This window comes from Lactuca virosa, chromosome 3, assembly GCF_052849685.1.
Source record: "Lactuca virosa cultivar CGN04683 chromosome 3, Lactuca_virosa_CGN04683_v6, whole genome shotgun sequence".
NCBI classification, from domain to species: domain Eukaryota; kingdom Viridiplantae; phylum Streptophyta; class Magnoliopsida; order Asterales; family Asteraceae; genus Lactuca; species Lactuca virosa.
The window spans coordinates 23457513-23479507 of record NC_136428.1 but is presented as its reverse complement, the minus strand read 5'-3'; the positions used below and the strand labels follow the sequence as shown (position 1 = coordinate 23479507).

General features: G+C 35.7%; 1 protein-coding gene across 1 annotated transcript; it reads right to left on the bottom strand.

Moving 5' to 3' along the window:
* Nucleotides 1-19373: 19373 nt before the first annotated feature.
* Nucleotides 19374-21995, bottom strand: LOC145165356 (SUN domain-containing protein 5-like). The gene is made up of 4 exons (XM_079084087.1): nt 21563-21995; nt 19925-21234; nt 19758-19843; nt 19374-19690 (listed from the first exon to the last, which is right to left on the bottom strand). The coding sequence occupies exons 1-4, from the start codon at nt 21735-21737 to the stop codon at nt 19462-19464; spliced, it is 1800 nt and encodes a 599-aa protein (XP_078940213.1). The 5' UTR covers nt 21738-21995; the 3' UTR covers nt 19374-19461.

Genomic DNA, 21995 nt, shown 5'->3' with positions numbered 1-21995 from the left:
AGGGCACGCACAAATGCGTGTCCTCTATCCTTCAAATTTTGGAAAACTGACATTAATTTTTAGGGCACGCACAAATGTGCGTCCTCTATCAGTGTGTGTCATTAATTGCGCGTCGCAAAAGGCTGTTTTTCTAGTAGTGGCTTATACTTATAAGACTCAAGATTATGGGACCAAAGAACATGAAAATCAAGAATCTAAAGGGATCTAACATATTGACCAACAAGATTCAAGCTTTATACCTCCTGGTAGATGTTGAAGAAGAGTAGAGTCTGGATCTACAAGCCTTGGACTCCCCAAGCACACCTTTAATGACCTCCTTCTTCACAAAACACACAAGGAAACACTTACATGCTTCAAAATCATCCCAAGATGGCTAGGTTTTCGAGTTAGGTGCTCAAGAGGGTAGAGGTTGGTGATAAGAAGGATATCAAGGGGTTAGAGTCCTTAAATAGGGCTCAAACCCCAGAATTAGGGTTTTTACTATGCGCACTTAAGCCCTGCGTAACATAAGCTACACCCCACATAGCTGAATAAAATTGTGTCCCTCAGCAAGCACTACGCCCCTGAGTACTTAGAGTGCGCCCTGCGTAGTGCAAAACTTCTATCTTTAAGCTCAACTTCAAACAACCATAACTTCTTCGTTCCACCTCCGTTTTCGGCGTTCTTCATATGCACGAAAAGGTATTGAAGAGCCCCATAATCCTATCTAGTTACTTTTGTCTTATCACATACCGAACTAAAACCATAATCCATTCAAGAAGCCCGATCTATAAGTTTTCCCTTTCTACCCTTTGGTTCCATCACACAAATCAAGGGATTATATCTCACAACCAGCATTATCAACCTTCAATAAGGTCTAAACTTTCCTTCCTCAAAGCCCAAATCCTTTTCATGATCGAATTTCGGTCCACAACCCTGAATTAAGAAATGATCTGAAATAGGGTGTTATAAATAAACACATGAACCTTCACATTTCAACACACATAAATCACAAATACATCTCTCAAAACCTCCATCATTTTATAAAAAATGTCATCGTCGTCATCATCATCATCATCATCTTCTTAAGACGATGCTATCGGGAGCGTAATATAATCAATCATTGCCTTACGTCATATGCTAGAACAACAAATTAATAGTCATGAAGCGAGCATTGCGTAACATAAACGAAGAATATATATCCAAAGATAGTGTGAAGCACCCCACCAACGTCTCATGCATGATTATTTTGACCGACATGCTCTCTTTCAAGGATATTATTTCTATTGACGGTTCTGAATGCATAAAGATTTGTTTATGCATATTGTCAAAGGTGTGAGTGGAGTGTATGGTTATATCTGGTAACGCCCTGGCGCAAGAGGTACGTTACGCTTTGATCCAATTCAAAAATGTATAGTTGTATTTCGTATGTTAGCATATGGCACCACTCCTGATGCACTATACGAGAGTTTTATGATGTATGCACATACCGTACAAGAAAGTCTTCAAGAATTATGTAGATCTACCATGTCTTTGTACGGTCCACGAGTCATCCTATTTCCAGTGACATACAAAAGTTGTATGCTCGTCATGCTAATGTGCTTAGCTTTCTTTGGATGTTAGGAAGTTTAGATTGCAAGCATTGGAGATGGAATATGTGTCTAAATGTATATCATGGACAATGCACAAAGGACAATTATCATTATACGACAACCGTACTTGAAGTTGTAGCCTCATAGGATTTATGGTTCTGACATGACAACTTCGGTAGTCCCGGTTCAATTAATAGCGTTAATATTCTCAATAATTCACTAATAGTCAACAAAATGTATGACACTACGTTAAAACCCTATATTCTTAATAAAAACACACTATATTATTTTTTTACTGCGTTGAAACCCTATATTTTCTGAGATTGTCTAATTTAAGACTTTGATACATGTAAACTCTAGACAGTAGAAAAATGCTAGGTAAATCAGATCTTAAGGGTTTGTTGGTTATAATCCCTTATATTAGGAATTTTAAGAAAAAAATATGGAGGTTCTAGCGCACCAAAAATATCATATAGTGGTTTTTTTTATGTTTGGGTGAAAAAATGTTGGGTTTTCCTTATGTTAGAAAACCTTAAATTAGACTTTCAAAAAAAATATATGGGTTTTAATACACAAAAAAAGTTTTTTTTTTTTTTTTAGAATTATATGAAAATATGTTGTATTTTTTAGGTTTGCCCATAAAAATTGAAATAGCATGTTATGATAATGTTTTTAATTTTTGGCATTTTGTACCATTTTGAAAATTTTGAGGCTTACTTTTTTATTATATAATTTTTTATAATATATATATATATATATATATATATATATATATATATATATATATATATGATCAAATAAATTATATAATAAAAAAACAAAAATAATATATAATATAACTAAACTGTAAAATGAATTGTTATGAAGTATAAGTATCCGGCCAAAATCATAATATCAACTAGTAAAGTGGCCCCCGCGTTGCGGGGGTTAGATGTTTCATTTTTACCATCAACACCACCAAAACCCTTTTTATTGTAAGAGCCAAGAGGATTGGAAAAGGATCCGTTACATGGGTCTGTCTCCTTTGTATGTGTATGTATGCTCCAGTAGTAGACAGAAGAACGCGATGAGTCAGACTGAAATTCGATTTCTAGAGGTGGTAGCAAACACATTTTCTAGCAGTTGGGTTCTTGAGGAGCATGGCTTTCATATGTAAACTCCGCAACATCTTTAACTCTTCTTCTCTATTTCCTTCAAGGTCTATACAGAAGTATATAACGAAGTTCATTTCCTGATGGAAATATGTTAATCCTCACAATAGAGGGCATTTTGGTAATTTGACATAATAGCAAGAAAATAAAATATATCAATTGTAGCAGTGGAAATTGTTGATATGTTGCTATTATTTGGTAGAAAAGTACAATGTTGTAATAGAAGAAATGGAAGTGCGATGATATAAAAACAAATAAGCATAAGTAATTTGCTATTTTTTGGATTTTGTCTTCATTACTCCATGTATACCATTTAGGTTGACTGCATAGCATGTGGCGTGGGATTTTTCTGATTTGGTTCCCATAGTAAATGTCTTCGAGGGTATCTTTCAGAGATTATCAGACTGCAAAGAAAATCAAATGAATTTTTTTGGTCACGTAGTTTCTAAAAAATGTAACAAACATCATATCATATAACAAACAACAAACCTGACTTGTTATGGCAGCAGATGCAGTGTCCGATGGTGAAGGTAAGGCGACAGATCTACATAGTGGACAGATGGAGGTAGGCAGAAAAGCATGTTATGGCAGAAAAGCACTTGCCTGGTCCCCCTTGGTCATCTTTCTTGGGGCCTACAACAGAAACATGCACGCATGAGGATGATATGGCACATCAAATGTCATTATAAGCACAAAAGAATTGGTTGGTGTCGTTTTTATTTTTACTATACATGTAATGAAAAGGTCAATTAGAAATCAGCTATAACTTACCTGGAGAAGTAACAATCTCTTTAAGCTTTATGACATTCTCATGATGCACCTTCTTTAAGATTTTGATCTCGCAAACGGTAGTTATTGAGAGATGTATTTAGACAGTAGATTTAGATATTAGACAAATTCTATAAGTAGTTGTTTAACAATGTGTAGCGGAAATAAGTTTTTTGCAGAAAAATGTGTCTTAAATGAATTTCAATATTTCATTATACTTCATTTATCCCTATAAATGACAGTAGTGGAACCGGAATATTATTAGTTCACTTACCCTAATGTCAGCAACTCGATTTCGGTAAAAAAACATAAAAGCCTGTTTCAAACTAAAATGCGGATATTAAAAAATAAGAATGAAAATTAATTCAAGAAATCATGAAAACATTAGAAAAATGAGATTTAAAGAAAACATGCCTGTAATACTCCCTTGTCGATTATTTCTTTCTTTTTAATCATCACTTTCCAAACGCTTTGTTGTTTTTAGTTGTTCCTTCTCGAAAATTTCTTCCAACCGTGTCTTTTTTTGGTTTCTTTTGGCCACAAATTTGATCTGTAAGTTCTGTAATACAAAAACAACAAAATAAATAAGAAAATGGGAATACAAATTAATGCATCGTTAATCGTTATTGATTTTAATCAACGTGTACAAATGCTAAAAACCTTCAACCCATTTGATAATGAAACATTTAATGTTTCAACAAATAATGACAACCGCAATGTAAATCAAGAGTGTAATCAAATAACTATTTTATTTTATCTATAAAGAATTTGATGAGATAATCATAAAAAAATAATAATAATAACAATTGTATAAAGCCACTCACCTCAAATGTTGATTCTTCAATATCATTATCATCATAATCCAAGAGAAAATCCAGTGAAAGTGAAGAGGAACGAAACTGTGACAGAAATGGTAAAATACATTATTTATTGCAATTTTCCCTAATTTTCAATATACTTAATTAATGGAACCAATACATAAGTTAAAATCACATACTTTATTACTCTCTTTTGTTTGGAGAACCCATATCTTTAACATCCGTTTCTTTTTTCACTTTCCCATCCTTTAACTTCTCCTCAGTTTCCAATTTTTCATTATTTTCAGACTGGACAATAATACCCTTCGTAGATAAAGAGTTCAAGATGACCTTTAGGCAGTATAATAATAATTGATCAACGGACTACATTTAAATCTAAAATTATAATAATATGCTTTACCTTCAGTCCTCTGCAACAAATTGTTGTAGTATTTGTAGTTAAAAATCATACCCACCAGATCATGCAAAACTTTTCTGTCAAATGAAACATAATCCAACAAATCATTAGTTAGACTTTAAAGTTGTTTTATGCTTACTTTCCTAGAGCTAAACAGATATACAACATAAAAAATGAATTATGTAGCATTAACGTTTCAGTCATTCGATTGGTATCTTGAAATAATCACATTTGCAAATGAAACTCAAGATATTAAAAGTAACAGGTAAAAAATACAATACCAACGATGGATTTTTCTCCTTGGAAAATCAAAGCCATCTGAAGGCCCGATATACGATGTAGTACCAGTCGAACAAAGCAAATGTTGCTCTATTTCGGCATCTCCTGCTTACGTTTATTCCAAGTCACTTACCTGCAAGGGCAATATTGTAATTCATTAGTTTGTAATAATATTTAACTCGTATTAGAGTTTGACACTTTCTTCATACTTAATTTTCACCATTCATACTTAAAACACTTTCTTCAAAGTCAACTTCTCAAAAAAAAATCCCTCTCTGACTTTATCCTTGCTTGAGACTTTATCCTTCTCTAACTTTTTGAATAAGTCAACTTCTCAAAAAAAATCCTAGCCCCAAATCAATCCTATTTCCAACTAATGTCACATTTTTTTTCATCTACATTCATACTTAACTTGTTAGCCCAACTGAACTTGCCAGAGGGTATTATTTTTAGAAGATCATGTTATAAAGTAATGATGTTTAAACAAAAAAATTAACAATAAGATAATAGGGTATGGCTTTTTCCCCGTGTTTATGCTTCACTTCAAGTTTGTATTCAGAAAGAGAACCATACCGCACATTAACACCCTGTTAAATTTTGATACTGAAACTAAAGAGAAAAAACCAAAATTTTGACCATCATTTGCTAATGGAGCGTTTCTGTAACAAATGCAGCTTTCTAGAGTGAAGTTTTTGCGTACATTTTTAGCACAATCTACAGTTTTCGCTTCATAAGATGGGAGTAGTGAAAGTACCTAAGAAAAGAGTAAATGTGAGACAAAATTTTCAAAAGATAAATACAACGCAAGGCAACCGGTTTCAGTAATAAAAAATCAGGACTCATTGCTATTCCCATTATTCAAGCAATAATCACACAATTTGTACAGTATCTTTAAACATAATAGCAACTGTCATTCTAAGAAAAAAAATATTCGATTATTTACGGTTAGGCTAATGATTATCTAGACATAATGACCCGAAAGCGAAAAGCAAACAGATTGTAATTAAAAGATACAATAAAAAATTTCAAACCCTTAAAACACATTTCAACTCTCAAATCCAAAACTTGATTCGTGGGCCAAATCAAATGATGTATAAAACTGCAAATATTGCTTCTAAAAAGTTATATGTCGTTCCATGATATTTTTTGGAGAATGAAAGCAAGTTATTTGTAGCCAATAACTGAACAATCTGCAGCAACTTGTCATTACCGGTTCAAGAAAAGCAAAAAAGATAAAGTCACATCAGGCTCTACATTCCCAGCCTGAATACAATTACACTCAAACCCTTTTGGGTTTGGGAAGCAGGTGTCAACCACAGGAATCGTTCAATATACCTACAAATAAATACAACTAATCATTGATCATCATAATCAATCTGTCACAAAATTCCAGTCATAACATAAGACAACGTTATAAGTTACCTTTAAGTAACAGAGTAATAGGTTGTGTAGCTGCTCTAGCCTCCTTTTCGGGCGATCACCAAAGTCAATGGAAATAATAGAGGGAAAACGGGACACTGGAAGTTAAGAATATAAACAATTATTTCACCTTCAACAATTGAAATGGGTAAAACCCCTATTCTCATATTCTAATGTAACAATAAAACATACATGGTGGTCGGTGGACATTTTTGCCCATATCAAGAACAAATGGTGTGTGTGTGTGTGTTAAGTTAGAATCTGCAGAAAACAAAAATAGAATTGATTTAAAGTTGTAACTGAACTGAAAAAAGATCAATTTCAGTTCGAATTTGTAGAAAACGAATTCACAAATTAGAAAAAGGGAGCGGGACGACGTTCCAGAAGAGAAGCCATCTCGTTCCATAAGAGCATGGCCTCAATCTCTGTATGTGCTTCAGCCAAATACCCTCTTTGCCCCTTTCCTGCTTTGAATCCGGTGGGTTTGAGTTTATAAAACAAATAATAAAGAAGAGAAATAGAAATTAGACATGTAGAAGAGAAAATAATCAACGAAACTTGGGAATTTACAGCATAGAAAGAGGGTCAAATGGCGTTGAAGATGAAAAAGAAAGAGAAGGTACCTGTGACGATTTTTTTGCAGGTCGAACTGTTAGTCGAAAGGTTGGAGAAGTTTTTTGGTTTTTTTGAGATGGTAGACTTACAAGCGAAGGTGAGGTAGAAGTTTGACAGAGCGATGTCGGTAGAACCACCGACTCTACCGATTCCTCCTAGAATCAAAACTCTTTGACGTGTGATCAAAGATGGAAGACAAAAAGAAACGGGAAAACTTCGGTATTAGAGGTGGTGGCCGGTGGAGGACGCATCGTTGTTCTACGACGTTTTGTAGGCAGTGGACAGAACCATCCAGAAAGCAAGAGAAAGAAATAGATATTATTAGAGAAGGAAGATAAGGCGGTGGGAGAAAACCGAGAAGCATCGGAGACAGTGACCACACTTTTATCAGATGGACCAGGAAGTACGAAATTGTAATATTAATAAAGAGTTGGACCAATTGTGATATAGAGGAAATATCTTGACCAAATATGTCAAAAAACCAACAGGTTTATTGTTCCTTTTCTTCAGAACTTTAATATATATATATATAATAATATGTTAGAATGTTAGAGATTACTAAGCTTTAAAAAAAACTTTTATATCTGTTGGAACTTTGCTTATAGCCTAAAAGTATTATCCCATATTGAAGAAATAAAAAACATTGACTAGCTTTATAAGCTTTTGTCTCCACATATTTTTAAATTGATAAAGCAAGACAATAAGTCATTTGGGCTACAATTGTGGTATTGGGCTATCATATTAGTCTTGGATTAAGTTTGTCATTCAATATAATTAATGGTCAAAAGATGGCCTTGGGCCTTTGGGCTCTTCTTGACTAATTAATTAATTTTTATATACATAAATTCCAAAATTGATTTTTTAATTACAAAATCTGTTAATTGTTAATTAACTGATTGGAAGTTAATTAGGCAGTTAATTTTGGTTTTGGAACAGGTATGATGGTTGGCAGTTTTTAACTGCTATATGACATGTTATAAATAGATGATCAATTGACAGATTAAAGGGTTGATCATATACACAATAACACCACTTCTTTCACTCTCGTTTTTATGGGAAGTCAAGGAAGCATGAAGAATTTCGTCAGGATCAAGATTCAATCTTGATCAGATTGTTGTATTCTCTAGATAGATCCCTACCAGGGAAATTTCTGTCTTAGGACACTACAAAGCAGACCTCAATCTCTACTTATTTTCGTGATTATTGAAGCTCTTGTAAACATCCAAATACAAGTATGTTCTTCTGATTATGAATCTTTGCATATTATTTTGATTTATTTATGTTTTTGTTTGTTCAATTCCGTATTTGATTAGTTTTGTCATAACAATGTAAGACAGAAAACAAAAAGTGAAGAATGGATCAAAATTCCATCATCAAAACACATGTGGAAAATGTAACGCCCGTGTTTCTACGATAGGCATTAATGATGATGTAATATTCTAGGTCAACCTTTGTAACTCATTTTGAAGAAATAAAAAGGAATTATATGATTATTATGTGAATTATGTGTTTTATGCTTAATTATTAGGATTTAATTAATTAAGAATAAAAATAAGCGTCGAAAATAAATATGAGATAAAGCCGATATCTATTAAGAAAGTTGTAGTGGTCGTGACAAGGATTCTGGATATATAAAGAATACCGAAATCCGAGTTATAACGAAGAAGTTATGACCTGTCGAAGTTCCGCGACAAAACCGGCACGGCGCCGAATGACGTAAAAAGTGAGTTTTTGATAAACTACTTTTTAGCATTGGTGGTCTAAATGAAAGTCGTAGTGTTCGTTAAACCAAGAGTATGCATAAAAAGAACGCCCAAATCTGACTGCGTATGAGGAAGTTATGATTTTTCTAAGTTTCAGCTTAGCAGTAGACAGCTAAAAACTTGAATTTTAGATTGAGTGATTTTTAGCCGACACAACCTAAACGAGAATCGAAGGTCTCGTCAATAGTAGTACAACGGTAAAAAGACAGACGAAAACGGACATCGGATGAAGAAGTTATGAATTTTTAACGGATTTTCCTGTCCCGGTCTGTTAAAAATAATAATATTAAAAAAAAGTCAAAGTTAGTCGACGAAGTCTAAACGAAAGTTGTAGAGCATAATTTTACCTACGCGTGCATATAAAGAACGTCAAAAACGGAGCCCGTATGCGAAAGTTATGGATTTTAGAAGTTTTTGGCTCAAAAATCGAGAAAAACACGAAATCCGAGAAATTTCGCATGGTCCGGAATAGGCCACGTTACCCACTCCTCGCAGACACCCCGTGTCCGATCTCGGTGAGTCATCAGACACGTGTCCGATCCGGAGAGTCGTCCGAAGCGCGGTCCAATAGGCATCCAACGCGTGCCCTCCTTGCGTGTCCGAGCCTCGCACCCGCCACCTACCTCCCTCACATGCGAGCCATCTGGAGCCCCTCGCTACTGCCGCGTATCCCCCTTCGGCCGAAGACATCCGAATCCTTCCCTATAAATAGTGCCTGCGAGATCTCCCGGATAATTTTAGGAAATTGCCACTTTTACCCCCTAAATCCATATTTTAGCTATTTCCACTTCCCCCGAAGCCCCGATATTATTTTCAACACCCGAAACACGTCCCGAAGAGCCCGAGAAATTTATCTTTTCGGTTTTAAAGCTCAACCCTCGCAGAGCCCGGTTTTTCATTAAAGCTTCCGGTTTCATCGGAAACGATCATTTTAGGAAACGAAGTGCTGCCCGATTATCGTTAAATCAAGTGAGTGTATAGTCACTTTCATCTTACACATAGATATGAAGTATTTTATATAAAATACGTGCTATGTATATATATGTTGTTTGTTTACTTGGGATGGATGTTGAATGAATGTTTTATACATGTTTAAAATAATTTAAAATGTATATATATTTTATCTTCAAATATGTTGGGTAAAACATGGGTAGATAAAGAATGAGGGATAAAAGTATTGTATAGATGTACGTTGGTAGCTATGAATTTAGTACAGTATAGATGTACGTTGGTAGCTATGGATTTAGTACGTTGGCAGCTATGGACTTAGTGCCTGTTGTATAAACATTGGCGACGATGTGACTTCGTGCCTATTTGACATAATTGCTGAGGAAAAGCAGTGTTGTCACTCCGATGTTTGCCTTATTTGACATAAATTGCGGAGGAAAGCAATGTTGTCATCCCATTGGTTGCCTTATTTGACATAAATTGCTGAGGAAAGCAGTGTTGTCACCCCGATGGTTGCCTTATTTGACATAAATTGCTGAGGAACGCAGTGTTGTCACCCCGATGGTTGCCTTATTTGACATAAATTGCTGAGGAACCCCCGAAGCAGTGTTGTCACCTTGATAAATCCTTAGGCTAGGTCCCTTGTGATAGTTGTTTTAGGGGCGTAAAGTGAGGATAACGGGAATGGGTAATCAGGGTTATTTTTGGTTGATGAAATTAATGAATTTATTGTTGAATGATGAAATTAATAAATTTATTATTTGTGGGTTGAAAACCCTATATGCTCACCAGGCTCCCAAGCCTGACCCACTCAGGTTCTTGTATTACAGGTAGTGGCAAAAGCATAGTTGGATGATTTAACGAGAGATTTTGGATTATAGGCCAGTAGATGTAAATAAATGTTGTAAGGCGTATAATATACTGTTTATGCTTTTGATATGTATCGGAACATGACATCCCGAGGTTTTGTTATGAAATGGAGAATATATTTATTTAAGAAATGTTTTGATAAATATTATATTTGTTTTGGGAACAAATTCCGCAACATGTTTTGGAAAATTACTCTGATTTTATTTTAAAAGCATAAACTAAATCGGTCCTTTCTGGCCGAGAAATTTGGGGATGTCACAGAAAAGCCTGAGAAATTCAAAGGCTCGGACTTTCAGAGATGACAACAAAAGATGTTGTTTTATATAACAACTCTTCATGTTTCCAATGTTCTCGCTGATGATTCTCCTTCTCCTCCTACTGGTGTAACCACTGTAGAAGGAAAAACACCACCCACTGCAGCCCAATTTTGCAGAACATCAAAGGGTTGTGGAAACTTGGAACAGAAATGAATATAATTGCATAAATTATATTCTAAATGCCTTGGATGATTCTCTCTATGATATCTACTCTACGATGACTACTGCAAGAGAGATATGGGAATCATTGTAAAAGAAATACAAAACAGAAGTGGCATGTTCCAAGAAATTTCTGATTGGAAAGTTCATGAATTTCAAGATGGTGGATACCAAATCTATCCTCAAACAAGTGGAGGAAATTCAAGTCATTGCACATGATCTTGAAGTTGAAGGTATGGGTATAAACTCTAACTTTCTTGTTGGTTCAATCATTGAAAAACTTCCTCCTTCTTGGAAGAATTTCAAACTATATCTTAAGCACCTAACTGATGACATGAGTTTTGAGCAACTTGTGTTGGGAATTTGTGTGGAAGAAGATAACAGATTGAATGAGAAGGCAGATGCAAATTCCTTATAACCAAGTGCAAACTTTGTTGGAGAAGCGAGTACTTCAAGGACCAAGCATAACAACAAGAAAGGGAATCAAGGCTCCAAAAACTCTTCCAAAGATGGCAAAAACCATGGCCTAAACAAGAAGAATTTCAAAAAGAATTATGGTCCATGCTATGTTTGTGGCAAAACAGGACACAAGGCCAAAGATTGCAGATTCATGAGTGTTCAAGGAGGAAACAATGGAGAGAACAATGGAAATAATGGTGGTAATTCTGGTGGAGGAACTTCTGGTCAAACCAACTTGGTTGAATCACCAAATCAGTTTGTTGTTGTGATTCAAACCAACATGGTTAGCAATTGTGTGGATTGGTGGATTGATATTGGAGCCACAAGGCACATTTGAAACTCTCGAATCATGTTCTCTACATACCAGAAAGTCTATGATTCTGAACCAATGTTTATGGGGAATAACTCTACTTCAAAAATTAAAGGAAATGGAAAAGTGAAGCTACAACTGACTTCTAAAAAAGAACTTGGTTTAAGTGATGTCCTGCATGTTCCTGAAATTACTAAGAATATGATTTTTGGCCCTATTCTTAGTAACAAAGGATTCAAACTTGTATTTGAGTCTGATAAGTTTGTTCTGACCAAGGATGGGATGTATGTTGGAAAGGGATACCTTAGTAAGGGTCTCTTCAAAGTCAGTGTCTTACCTTTGTACTATGGTGTTGAGACACCAAACAATGATGTAACCAATGTTAATACTAATGCATTAATGGGCACTACTAGCCCCTCTTCTATGTATATGCATGATCCTTCTCTTTTGTGGCATTCTAGATTGGGACATGTCAATTTTCGTTCTATTCAAAGAATAGCAAAACTTGGCATGTTACCAAAATGTTCAATAGATAAAAACATAAAATGCGAGGTTTGTGTAGAGTCAAAATTTTCACAACATCCTTATAAATCAGTTGAAAGATCTAATGAAATACTTGGCTTAATCCACTCTTATTTATGTGATTTTAGAGCAACACCTACAAAAGGAGGAAAGAATTATTATATTTCATTTATTGATGATTGCAGAAAGTATTGCTATATTTATTTGTTAAATACCAAGGATGAAGCCTTGAATTCTTTTAAGAATTACAAGACTGAAGTTGAAAATCAACTTGACAAAAAGATCAAAATTCTAAGGTCTAATCGAGGAGGAGAATATGAATCCAAAGACTTTGCTGAATTTTGTTCTTTAAATGGTAGTATACATCAAACAACTGCTCCATATATTCCTCAACAAAATGGAGTGGCGGAAAGACATAATAGAACATTGAAAAACATGATTAATTCAATGTTAATTACTTCTGGAGCACCACATAATATGTGGGGAGAAGCATGTCTTGCAGCAAATTCAATACTTAATAGAATTCCTCATAAAAAGAGTGATAAATCACCCTATCATCTGTGTAAGTGGAGGTTACCCTCTTACAAAAGGATGAAAGTGTGGGGTTGCCTTGCTAAGGTACAAGTACTTCTTCCCAATAGGACTAAACTTGGACCAAAAACCATAGATTGCATCTATCTTGGCCCTGTCATAAATAGTGCAACCTATAGGTTTCTTGTGTATAAATCACATGTTGATGATATCCATAACCAAACCATCATGTATTCAGCAGAGGCTGAATTCTTTGAAAATATTTTTCCTTTTAAGGATAAAGGGAAAGAGGTTACCTGCTCTAGGAAAAGACCTCTAGATGATGGACTGAATGAACCCATTCTTGAAAAAAGTTTATAGTCAAATGAAGAGAGTTCTTCAAAGGTTCAAGAAGAGAACTTAGAACCTAGGAGAAGCAAATGGGGCAAAATAGCCAAAGATTTTGGACCTGATTATATGACCCATGTAGTTAATAAAGAACCCCAAACATATAAGGATGCTATGGATTCTTCTGAAGCTCCTTTATGACAAGAGGCAATCAAAAGTGAGATTGACTCCATTGTGCAGAATAACACTTGGAAATTGGAAGATTTGCCACCTGGGTACAAACCAATTGGGCACAAATGGATATTCAAAAAGAAGTTTAGACCTGATGGTACCATTGAGAAGTATAAAGCTTGGTTAGTAGCTAAAGGGTATCGTCAAAAGGAAGGTCAAGACTTCTTTGACACCTACTCACCTGTTACAAGAATTACATCAATTCGTAAATTGGTAGCAATTGTAGCCATTCATAATTTGGAAATACACCAAATGGATGTGAAAACTGTTTTCTTGTATGGTGAACTAGATAAAGAGATATATATGAATCAACCTGAAGGTTTGTGGTTAAAGGTCAAGAAAACAAAGTCTGTAAGTTAGTTAGATCACTTTATGGATTGAAATAGGCTCCAAAGCAATGGCATGAGAAGTTTGACAACACATTGCTTTCTAATGGGTTTAGAATTAATGAATGTGATAAATGTGTTTATGTCAAACAATACAAGAATGCTTATGTCATCATATGCTTGTATGTGAATGATATGCTTATAATGGATACTAGTTTGGATGTGATCAATCAAACCGAGAAAATGCTACACTCCTCCTTTTCCATGAAGGACTTGGGAGTAGTAGATGTGATCCTTGGTGTAAGAGTTCAAAGAAGACCAGATGGTTATACTCTTACTCAGTCCCATTATATTGAAAGTGTACTCAAGAAGTTTGGACACTATAATGACAAGCCGATAGTCACCCCTTTTGATCCTTCAAGTCATCTTAAGAAGAATAAAGGTGATAGTGTAGTTCAGTTAGAATATACTCAAGTTCTTGGTAGCTTAATGTATATTATGAATTGTACTAGATCGGACTTGACATATAGTGTAAGTAGATTGAGCTGTTACTCCCACAATCCTAGGAAAGATCATTGGTATGCATTAGTGAGAGTGCTTAGATATTTAAAGCATACAATGAAGTATGGATTGCATTACACAAGATATCCTCCTGTTCTTGAAGGGTATTGTGATGCAAATTGGATTTCCAATACTTCTGAGGCAAAATCCACAAGTGGATATGTATTCACTCTTGGTGGAGCCACTATCTCTTGGAAATCATCTAAGCAAATTGTGAATACTCGTTCTACAATGGAAGCAAAATTTGTTGCTTTAGATAAAGTTGTTGAAGAAGCTAAATGGCTTAAAAGCTTCCTAGAAAGTATTCCTCTGTGGCCCCAACCTGTTACTGCCATTGGCATACATTGTGATAGCATGCTTGCTCTCAACAGAGCACAAAGTAAGATATACAATGGAAAGTCGAGACACATTAGGTGCAGACACATTACAATAAGAGACTTGCTGAAGAATGGAACCATTTCCATTAGTTACATAAAGTCAAAGGAAAATATAGTTGATCCCTTGACAAAAGGCCTTAGTAGAGAGCAAGTTCTCTTCACATCGAGGGGAATGGGCTTAAAGTCAACACAATGAGTCAACACAATGAGTCACCACCTGGCGGAAACCTAACCTAGCAACATTGGAGATCCTATGGTCTAGGTTCAATAGGAAAACTAGTTGGGGATGACTCAAAGAAGCACCAACACAAAGGTATGCTCACTCCTATGATATTTATTTTGTGTTTTCCGTTGATGATATAGGGATGAATTCTTTATTCTTAATAATGTTGATAGGTCCTATAGTGGAATAATATGGATTGTTCCAGATTAGCATTACCTATGTGAGATGGATGCGAGGTCGCATCTTTGGGAGCTGATATGGCTAAGCTGTAACATCCATAATTATTACAAAACTTGTTTTCAAAATAGTATAGTGTCAGAGTATCCCAGAATCAAATCATGAAATCATAAGGAGGTGTACGATCACGCCTTCGCCTTCCCGCGATCATCAGAAGTACCTGAAACAAAATCAACAACTATAAGCCCGAAGCTTAGTGAGTTCCCCCAAAATACCAACGCCATACAATCATAATCATATCATATAAACAAACACAGCATGCATAATGAGCCATCAATCTGATTGGACCGTCTCACAGGCCATCAGTTTATTTGGACCGCTCTCCGAGCCTTCGACACGTCTGGACCGCCTCTCAGGGCCTTCAACTTATCCGGACCGCTCGTCGGGCCTTCGGCCTGACTAGTATGCCCTAACCGGGTCTGCAGTCTATCCGGTCCGCCCTGGGTATCTTGGCCTACAGCACAAAGTAGGACTTGCCTCAACCCAATCCCACAAACCAACAAACATGTGCACATAAATATCATACGCTAGCTAGCATGTACATATAATCATACAGATCTACAGATTACTAACATAGCAACCAACCTATAACCAGGATACCGATCTAACCGATCACTAACATAGCAACCATCCTATGACCAGGATACTGATCTAACAGACCACTAACATAGAAACCATCCTATAACGAGGATACAAATCATAAGGGCCGACCTTGGTGCCTTAGACCCTATTGATATAGTGAGAAGAACTCACCTCACGATGTCGAACTGTAGTGATAAGATCAAACTCCTGAATCACAGCCAAGAACTCTACCACCTATAACCACCATAGGACCAAGTCCATCAGAATCCCAAATTACCAAAATACCCTCAAAAGTCCAACTGGTCAACCCTTGGTCAAAGTCAAGGTCAACACTCAAAGTCAACAGTCCATGTTGACCCAACTTGTCGAGTGCAGCTAGCAACTCGTCGAGTTCCTTAAGAACTCAAGAAATCATAAAAACCCTAATTAGCTCGCCGAGTTTCCAACCAACTCGTCGAGTCCATGCATGTCCAAATGTCGGGAAAACCCTAACTGACTCGTCGAGTCTTCTTACTGACTCGCTGAGTTCATGTAGAACCAATACAGCCAATCTTCAACCGACTCGTCGATTCGGCTATGCGACTCGTCGAGTCCCTTTAGTTATTTCTCATTCAGACATTTTTAAGCTACCCCAAAGCTCCAAAATGCAGATCTAACCTCCTAGGGCATGGTTTCTACGTAAAGTTGCAAACTTTACGTGCATGCATGGTCCTAGATGCCAAAACCAAGTTAAAGGAAAGGTTTAACCCAAAGAGAAGGGCTCAAGCTTGCTAAGTCTGATAACTTTATGGATATAGGGACTTAGAGAAGTCCAAATCTGAAGTTACAACTTCAGATCATGACCAATACCCGAAATGGTTCACATATATGCTAAAATGGCCCTAGACTTAAGCATGGAGAGATCTAGCTAGAGGGAAGTCAAGGTAACGACTTGTTAGCTTCAAAATGATGCCAAGATGAAGTAGAGTCAGATCCACAAGCTTTTCTTTGCTCCAAGCTCCTTAGACTTCAAGCCTTCTTCACAAAAAACCACTTTCCAAGCTTCTTCACTCACACAAATTGAGGGTATTCGAGATTAGGGTTTTCTGGACTCAAGGGGGACGGTAAGGGAGGCTGGGGGAGGCTAATGACCCTTTAAATATGGTGCAAAACCCCGGAAATTAGGGTTTCATTTTCCAGCTCCTATTCGTCGAGTCAGGGTCCTCCGACTCGCCGAGTAGGTCCAATAGTCCACGCGGGCTAACCCGCCTCTACACGACGAGTTGGGGCAACCAACTCGTCGAGTAGGTCCATATATCAGGTTTTAAAACTTATACCTGAGAGTCGGGGTGTTACATAAGCTCTCTAAAAGTCTCATAAAGAAAGGATTGTCCACGACCGAAATGAACACAACGGTAAGAAATGATCCATGTTTAGATATGATATGTATGATACTTTTTGTTTTGACTCTACTATACAAAGTGGTTAGTTCAAGACTCTAGTTCACTACCCACAAAGTAGATGCAAATAGTATACACTATGAAAGGTTCAAGTTTTTAAAACACCTCTTCAGATGCATGTCATATTCTACTTTCCTGATTTGAATATCAAAGTTCTCTTATTTTATATTCAAATGTGGGGTATTGTTGGAGTTTGAATAGAAAATGTGGGGAATTGTTGTAACTTTGCTTATAGCCTAAAAGCATTATCCCACATTGGAGAAAGAAAGAACATTGACTAGCTTTATAAGCCTTTGTCTCCATATATTCTTAAATGGATAAAGCAAGACAAAAAGGCATTTGGGCTAGAATTGTGGTATTGGGCTATCATATTAGTCTTGGATTAAGCTTGTCATTCAATATAATTAATGGTCAAAAGATGGCCTTGGGCCTTTGGGCTCTTCTTGACTAATTAATTAATTTTTATATACACAAATTCCGAAACTGGTTTTTTAATTACAAAATTCGTTAATTGTTAATTAATTGATTGGAAGTTAATTAGGCATTTAATTTCGGTTTTGGAACATGTATGATGGTTGGCAGTTTTTAACTGCTATATGACATGTTATAAATATATGATCAATTGACAGATTAAAGGGTTGATCATATACACAATAACACCACTTCTTTCACTCTCGTTTTTCTGAGAAATCAAGGAAGCATGAAGAATTTCGTTAGGATCAAGATTCAATCTTGATCAGATTGTTGTATCTTCTAGACAGTTTTCTACCAGGGAAATTTCTGTCTTAAGACACTGGAAAGCAGACCTCAATCTCTACTTATTTTCGTGATTATTGAAACTGTTGTAAACATCCAAATACAAGTATGCTCTTCTGATTTATGAATCTTTGCATATTAATTTGATTTATTTATGTTTCTGTTTGTTCAATTCTGTATCTGATTAATTTTGTCATAACAATATCTAATGGTAAAAAAAAGTTTGAAAGCCTTTTCAAATAGCAAAAAGCTTCGAAAAAAACTACCATCGAAGATGTTCAAAAGAATATTCGTGTATTGTAGTGATAAAATTTTGTTGTTTAAAAAATTATAGTTATTTTCGTTGTTCTAAGTGAACTGTCATTTTTTTTTTGTCTAATTTGATCATTAAAGTTTTTTTTTCTCGTACTATGTCTATCTTTCAAAATCTACATCAATTAAACCCTTGCTCTAATTTCTTTCACGACGTGTAATTAGTTTTAATATTTGTTATTAATTTCTTACACATGTGTATTATGTATATTATGTAGGAGGAAAACAAAAACAGTTTAAATTAATAATAGATTTTTTAGATTTCTTGAATCCTATAAACATCGACTTACAGTGTATTATGTATGTGGGAAACAATAACAATTTAAAAACGGATTTTATTAGTTTCTTAAACCCTATAAACATCCACTTTTGGTTTCTTTTTTCTCATTAATCAACAACCAGATCGATCTTGAAGTGTGCTATCGAAGAAGGTGTTCGGTACCGGAACCGAAAGAACGGAAAACCAAACAAAATGATGGATTGGGAGAACTGGAAACACGAATACTACTAATCGGTTCCAACCGGTTCGGATTTGGTTTTCGGTTAAAAAGCTCACCCCTAGTACTATGGCTTTGTCAACTACTCAACTACTATACAGTCTTACTGAATTAGCATATATGGCTATTTTTGAAGCTTGTAAAGAAGCTACCTGGTTAAGAGGTTTATGCATCGAGCTTTGTAGAGATGCATCTGGTTAAGAGGCTATTTTTGAAGCTTGTAAAGAAGCTATATGCAAGGATTCTATATTCAATGAGAGAAAAATACATCTTGACATTAAAAATCACTATATTAGACGTTATTGCTAAAGATGATATCACGGCAAACAATATCAATATCCAAGACAATCATATTGATACGAAGACAAAGTTTGTTCCTGTATCCACGTTTGAACATTGCTCAAGCTTGGTTGGTATTCAAGATAAGTGTTAGTGGCTATTATGGCATGAGACTTGTATTCCGATTTTTTGAAGGTTCCAAGAATGATGAGTCATTACAATATCCGAACAAAAATGTTCAAAATCCCACTCACTTTGTTTGTAATCTTTTTCAAGGGAAGGGTTAATTTCAGCTCTTTCTGAAACCAAAAAGCCAGAAACATAAACTCTAAAAGAACTACAACAATACAATACAATACTTGTTCTAAAATGTAACATTTCTATTCTTGATGTGGAATAATAGTACATTAATCTTGGTCAATACAGGTTAAAAACAATGACCCCAGTGACAACACACGTAACAACCAACAATTTCCAACTTCTATCCTCCCTTTGTGTTTTGAAATGTCCAGAGGAATTATTACAGAGTCTGTCTGAAACAATCTTCAAGATGGCAGCAACAACAAAAGAAACACTCACACTCAACACAGTCAGCTCAGCCTTGTCCAGACTTTCTTGATCACCAGCAACCTTTGCAATAGCTTGCCTGGAAACAGTAAATCATTTTTTTTTTTACTACAAAAAAAAGACAAAAAAAACTTATCTTTTTTAACCTGAGCATGGCGTTTTCTTTCACAATAGACTCCAGATGGGATGACACAAAAGCCTTCCACGACTCCAGGTCAGCAATTTCCTTTTCCTGATAAGTATAAATACAAGTTTTTATAATAAAGTTCATCACTTTAAAAACTTTGAAAAAAATTAAAACAACACAATGTACCATAGTCGCCTTCCATAACAAAAGCTCCTTGATTTCTGCTCTTGTTTTCTCCACAAGTGTTGAATACTTGACAAGCTCAACATCAAGATGAGGAAGAACATCCCCATGTCTCTTGTTCAGTTCTTTAATGTAATCCTCCAATAAAGATAAGTTCTTTTCAAGTAGTCTCACCTTTTGCATCAAAATCTTTAAAACAGCATCACCATGTATTCTTCCATTACCTTTTGCTACAAGTTCAGGTATTTTAGTCACACTCAGGGATTTCTTTGCCACATCATCATCAACCCTTTTTCCATCATCAACACCTTCCATCTTTTTACTAGTAGCCTCAGTGTTTCCCTTTTCACCATCGATAATATTTCCCTTTTTGGGACCTGTAGATTGTGGTGATGCAGGGGATGCAGTTGAATTAAGATTTGTTGATTCTTCTGAAGTCACAATAAGATCTTCAAGCATCTTTTCGATTGCATCTACCCCATATACTTCAATTACATTTAGTGTACAATAAAATTCTGACCCATAATGACTAATTAAAGTCAAATTCAAGTATCTAGCCCATTTGGGTTCAGGCAACTTAAAATATTGGTCATGTTTAACGTTTTCAGCAACAAAATCTCCAAGATGATACCATATTTCAGATGGGAAAACCAAGCTTCCTGATAATGAAAAGTGTTTGAAATTAGAAGAATGGTGTTCAAAATTTGCAATCTTTACAGCATCAACAAGAGTCTCTTCTGAAAGCTCAATGATAACATATTTCTCCAAAACAGAACACGGGTTTCTTAGATATTTGTCATGATCTAAACCCAAGATGTTGCTTGCTCCATTTGCTTCTTTATTGTGTGCTAAAACTTTTGCACCCTTGGATGCAGATGCATAGTTGTAATCGGTTCCATCTGGCTCGAGCCTATGGGTTATGTTGACTAACCCACTTGGTGCACCATTTAAACCAATATCTTGCTGTGTGCTGTTTCTAAACTCATCAAGATCAAGATATGTGAGATGGGCCCTTCCGTTTTGGATGTCTTCTTGTTTCTTTTCCATGTAACTATCTTGAAGTTCTCTCTCACAAACTAATGCAGAGTAACCTAAAACTTTTGAAACTACTTCTTCAACAGGACTTGTTCCCTGAACATGGTTCTTTTCGGTATCTACAGAGCTATTATGATCATGAGAAGCAGCACCAGAATCGGATACATTGAACTCTAAAAGCACCCTATCTGTATGATTTTGATCTTGTTCTTTCATATACGGATGTGTAGTAGTAGTAGTAGTATTAGTGAAGTTCCTATTATATGCATCTACATTCCCTGGAAATGGTGAATAAACAACATTAAGATTATTCATTGAAAACCCTAGAAGAAGAACAATTTGAAAATGAAATAAAACGACGCCAATATCAAATTGGGTAAATAAACTAAGCTGAATTTAACAAATGGGAATCTCAGAATTCACACGATGAAGCAATATCAGGCACGGATACGTACAGGGCTAAAAGATACGGTAAAATTAGGGCTACCGGGGTTCTTAAAATGCGACGTAAGTTCCAAATTAAGAAATGGGTATTTCAAATTCATAATATTAAGCAGTATGAGACAGAAATGAATAGTGGAAAACGGAAAAAGGGAAGAATAAGACCTTCGTTGCCATGATTGAAGCCGAATGTAGAGAGGACAAGCAGAAAAGGTAACCAAAATGAGATCATTAAAGGCAAAGAGAGCTTGAAAAAGCTCTGGTCGTGTTGTTCCTCTTGGAATAAAAGATAATTATTGGTGTGTAAATTGACATTTGTGGGGGTGATGGGTTTCTGCATCTCTCATCAAACTCACAGTTATATGATCACCCATAAGAGTAGACAGGAGACGTTCACTCTGTTGTAGGTTTTAGAAGCGACCCTCTTCCCTCTCGTTTTCGTTCTCGTTCTCGTTCTCGCTCTCTCTCATACAAAAATATTGCTCTGCTTAAGGTTAAGGCCATGTCTCCTTCTCTCCTCCTCCGACTCACTTATGGCCGCGTTTTTCTAATTAAGAATTCACGATGAAGATTTGCAAGCCAAGCCATGCCTTACAAT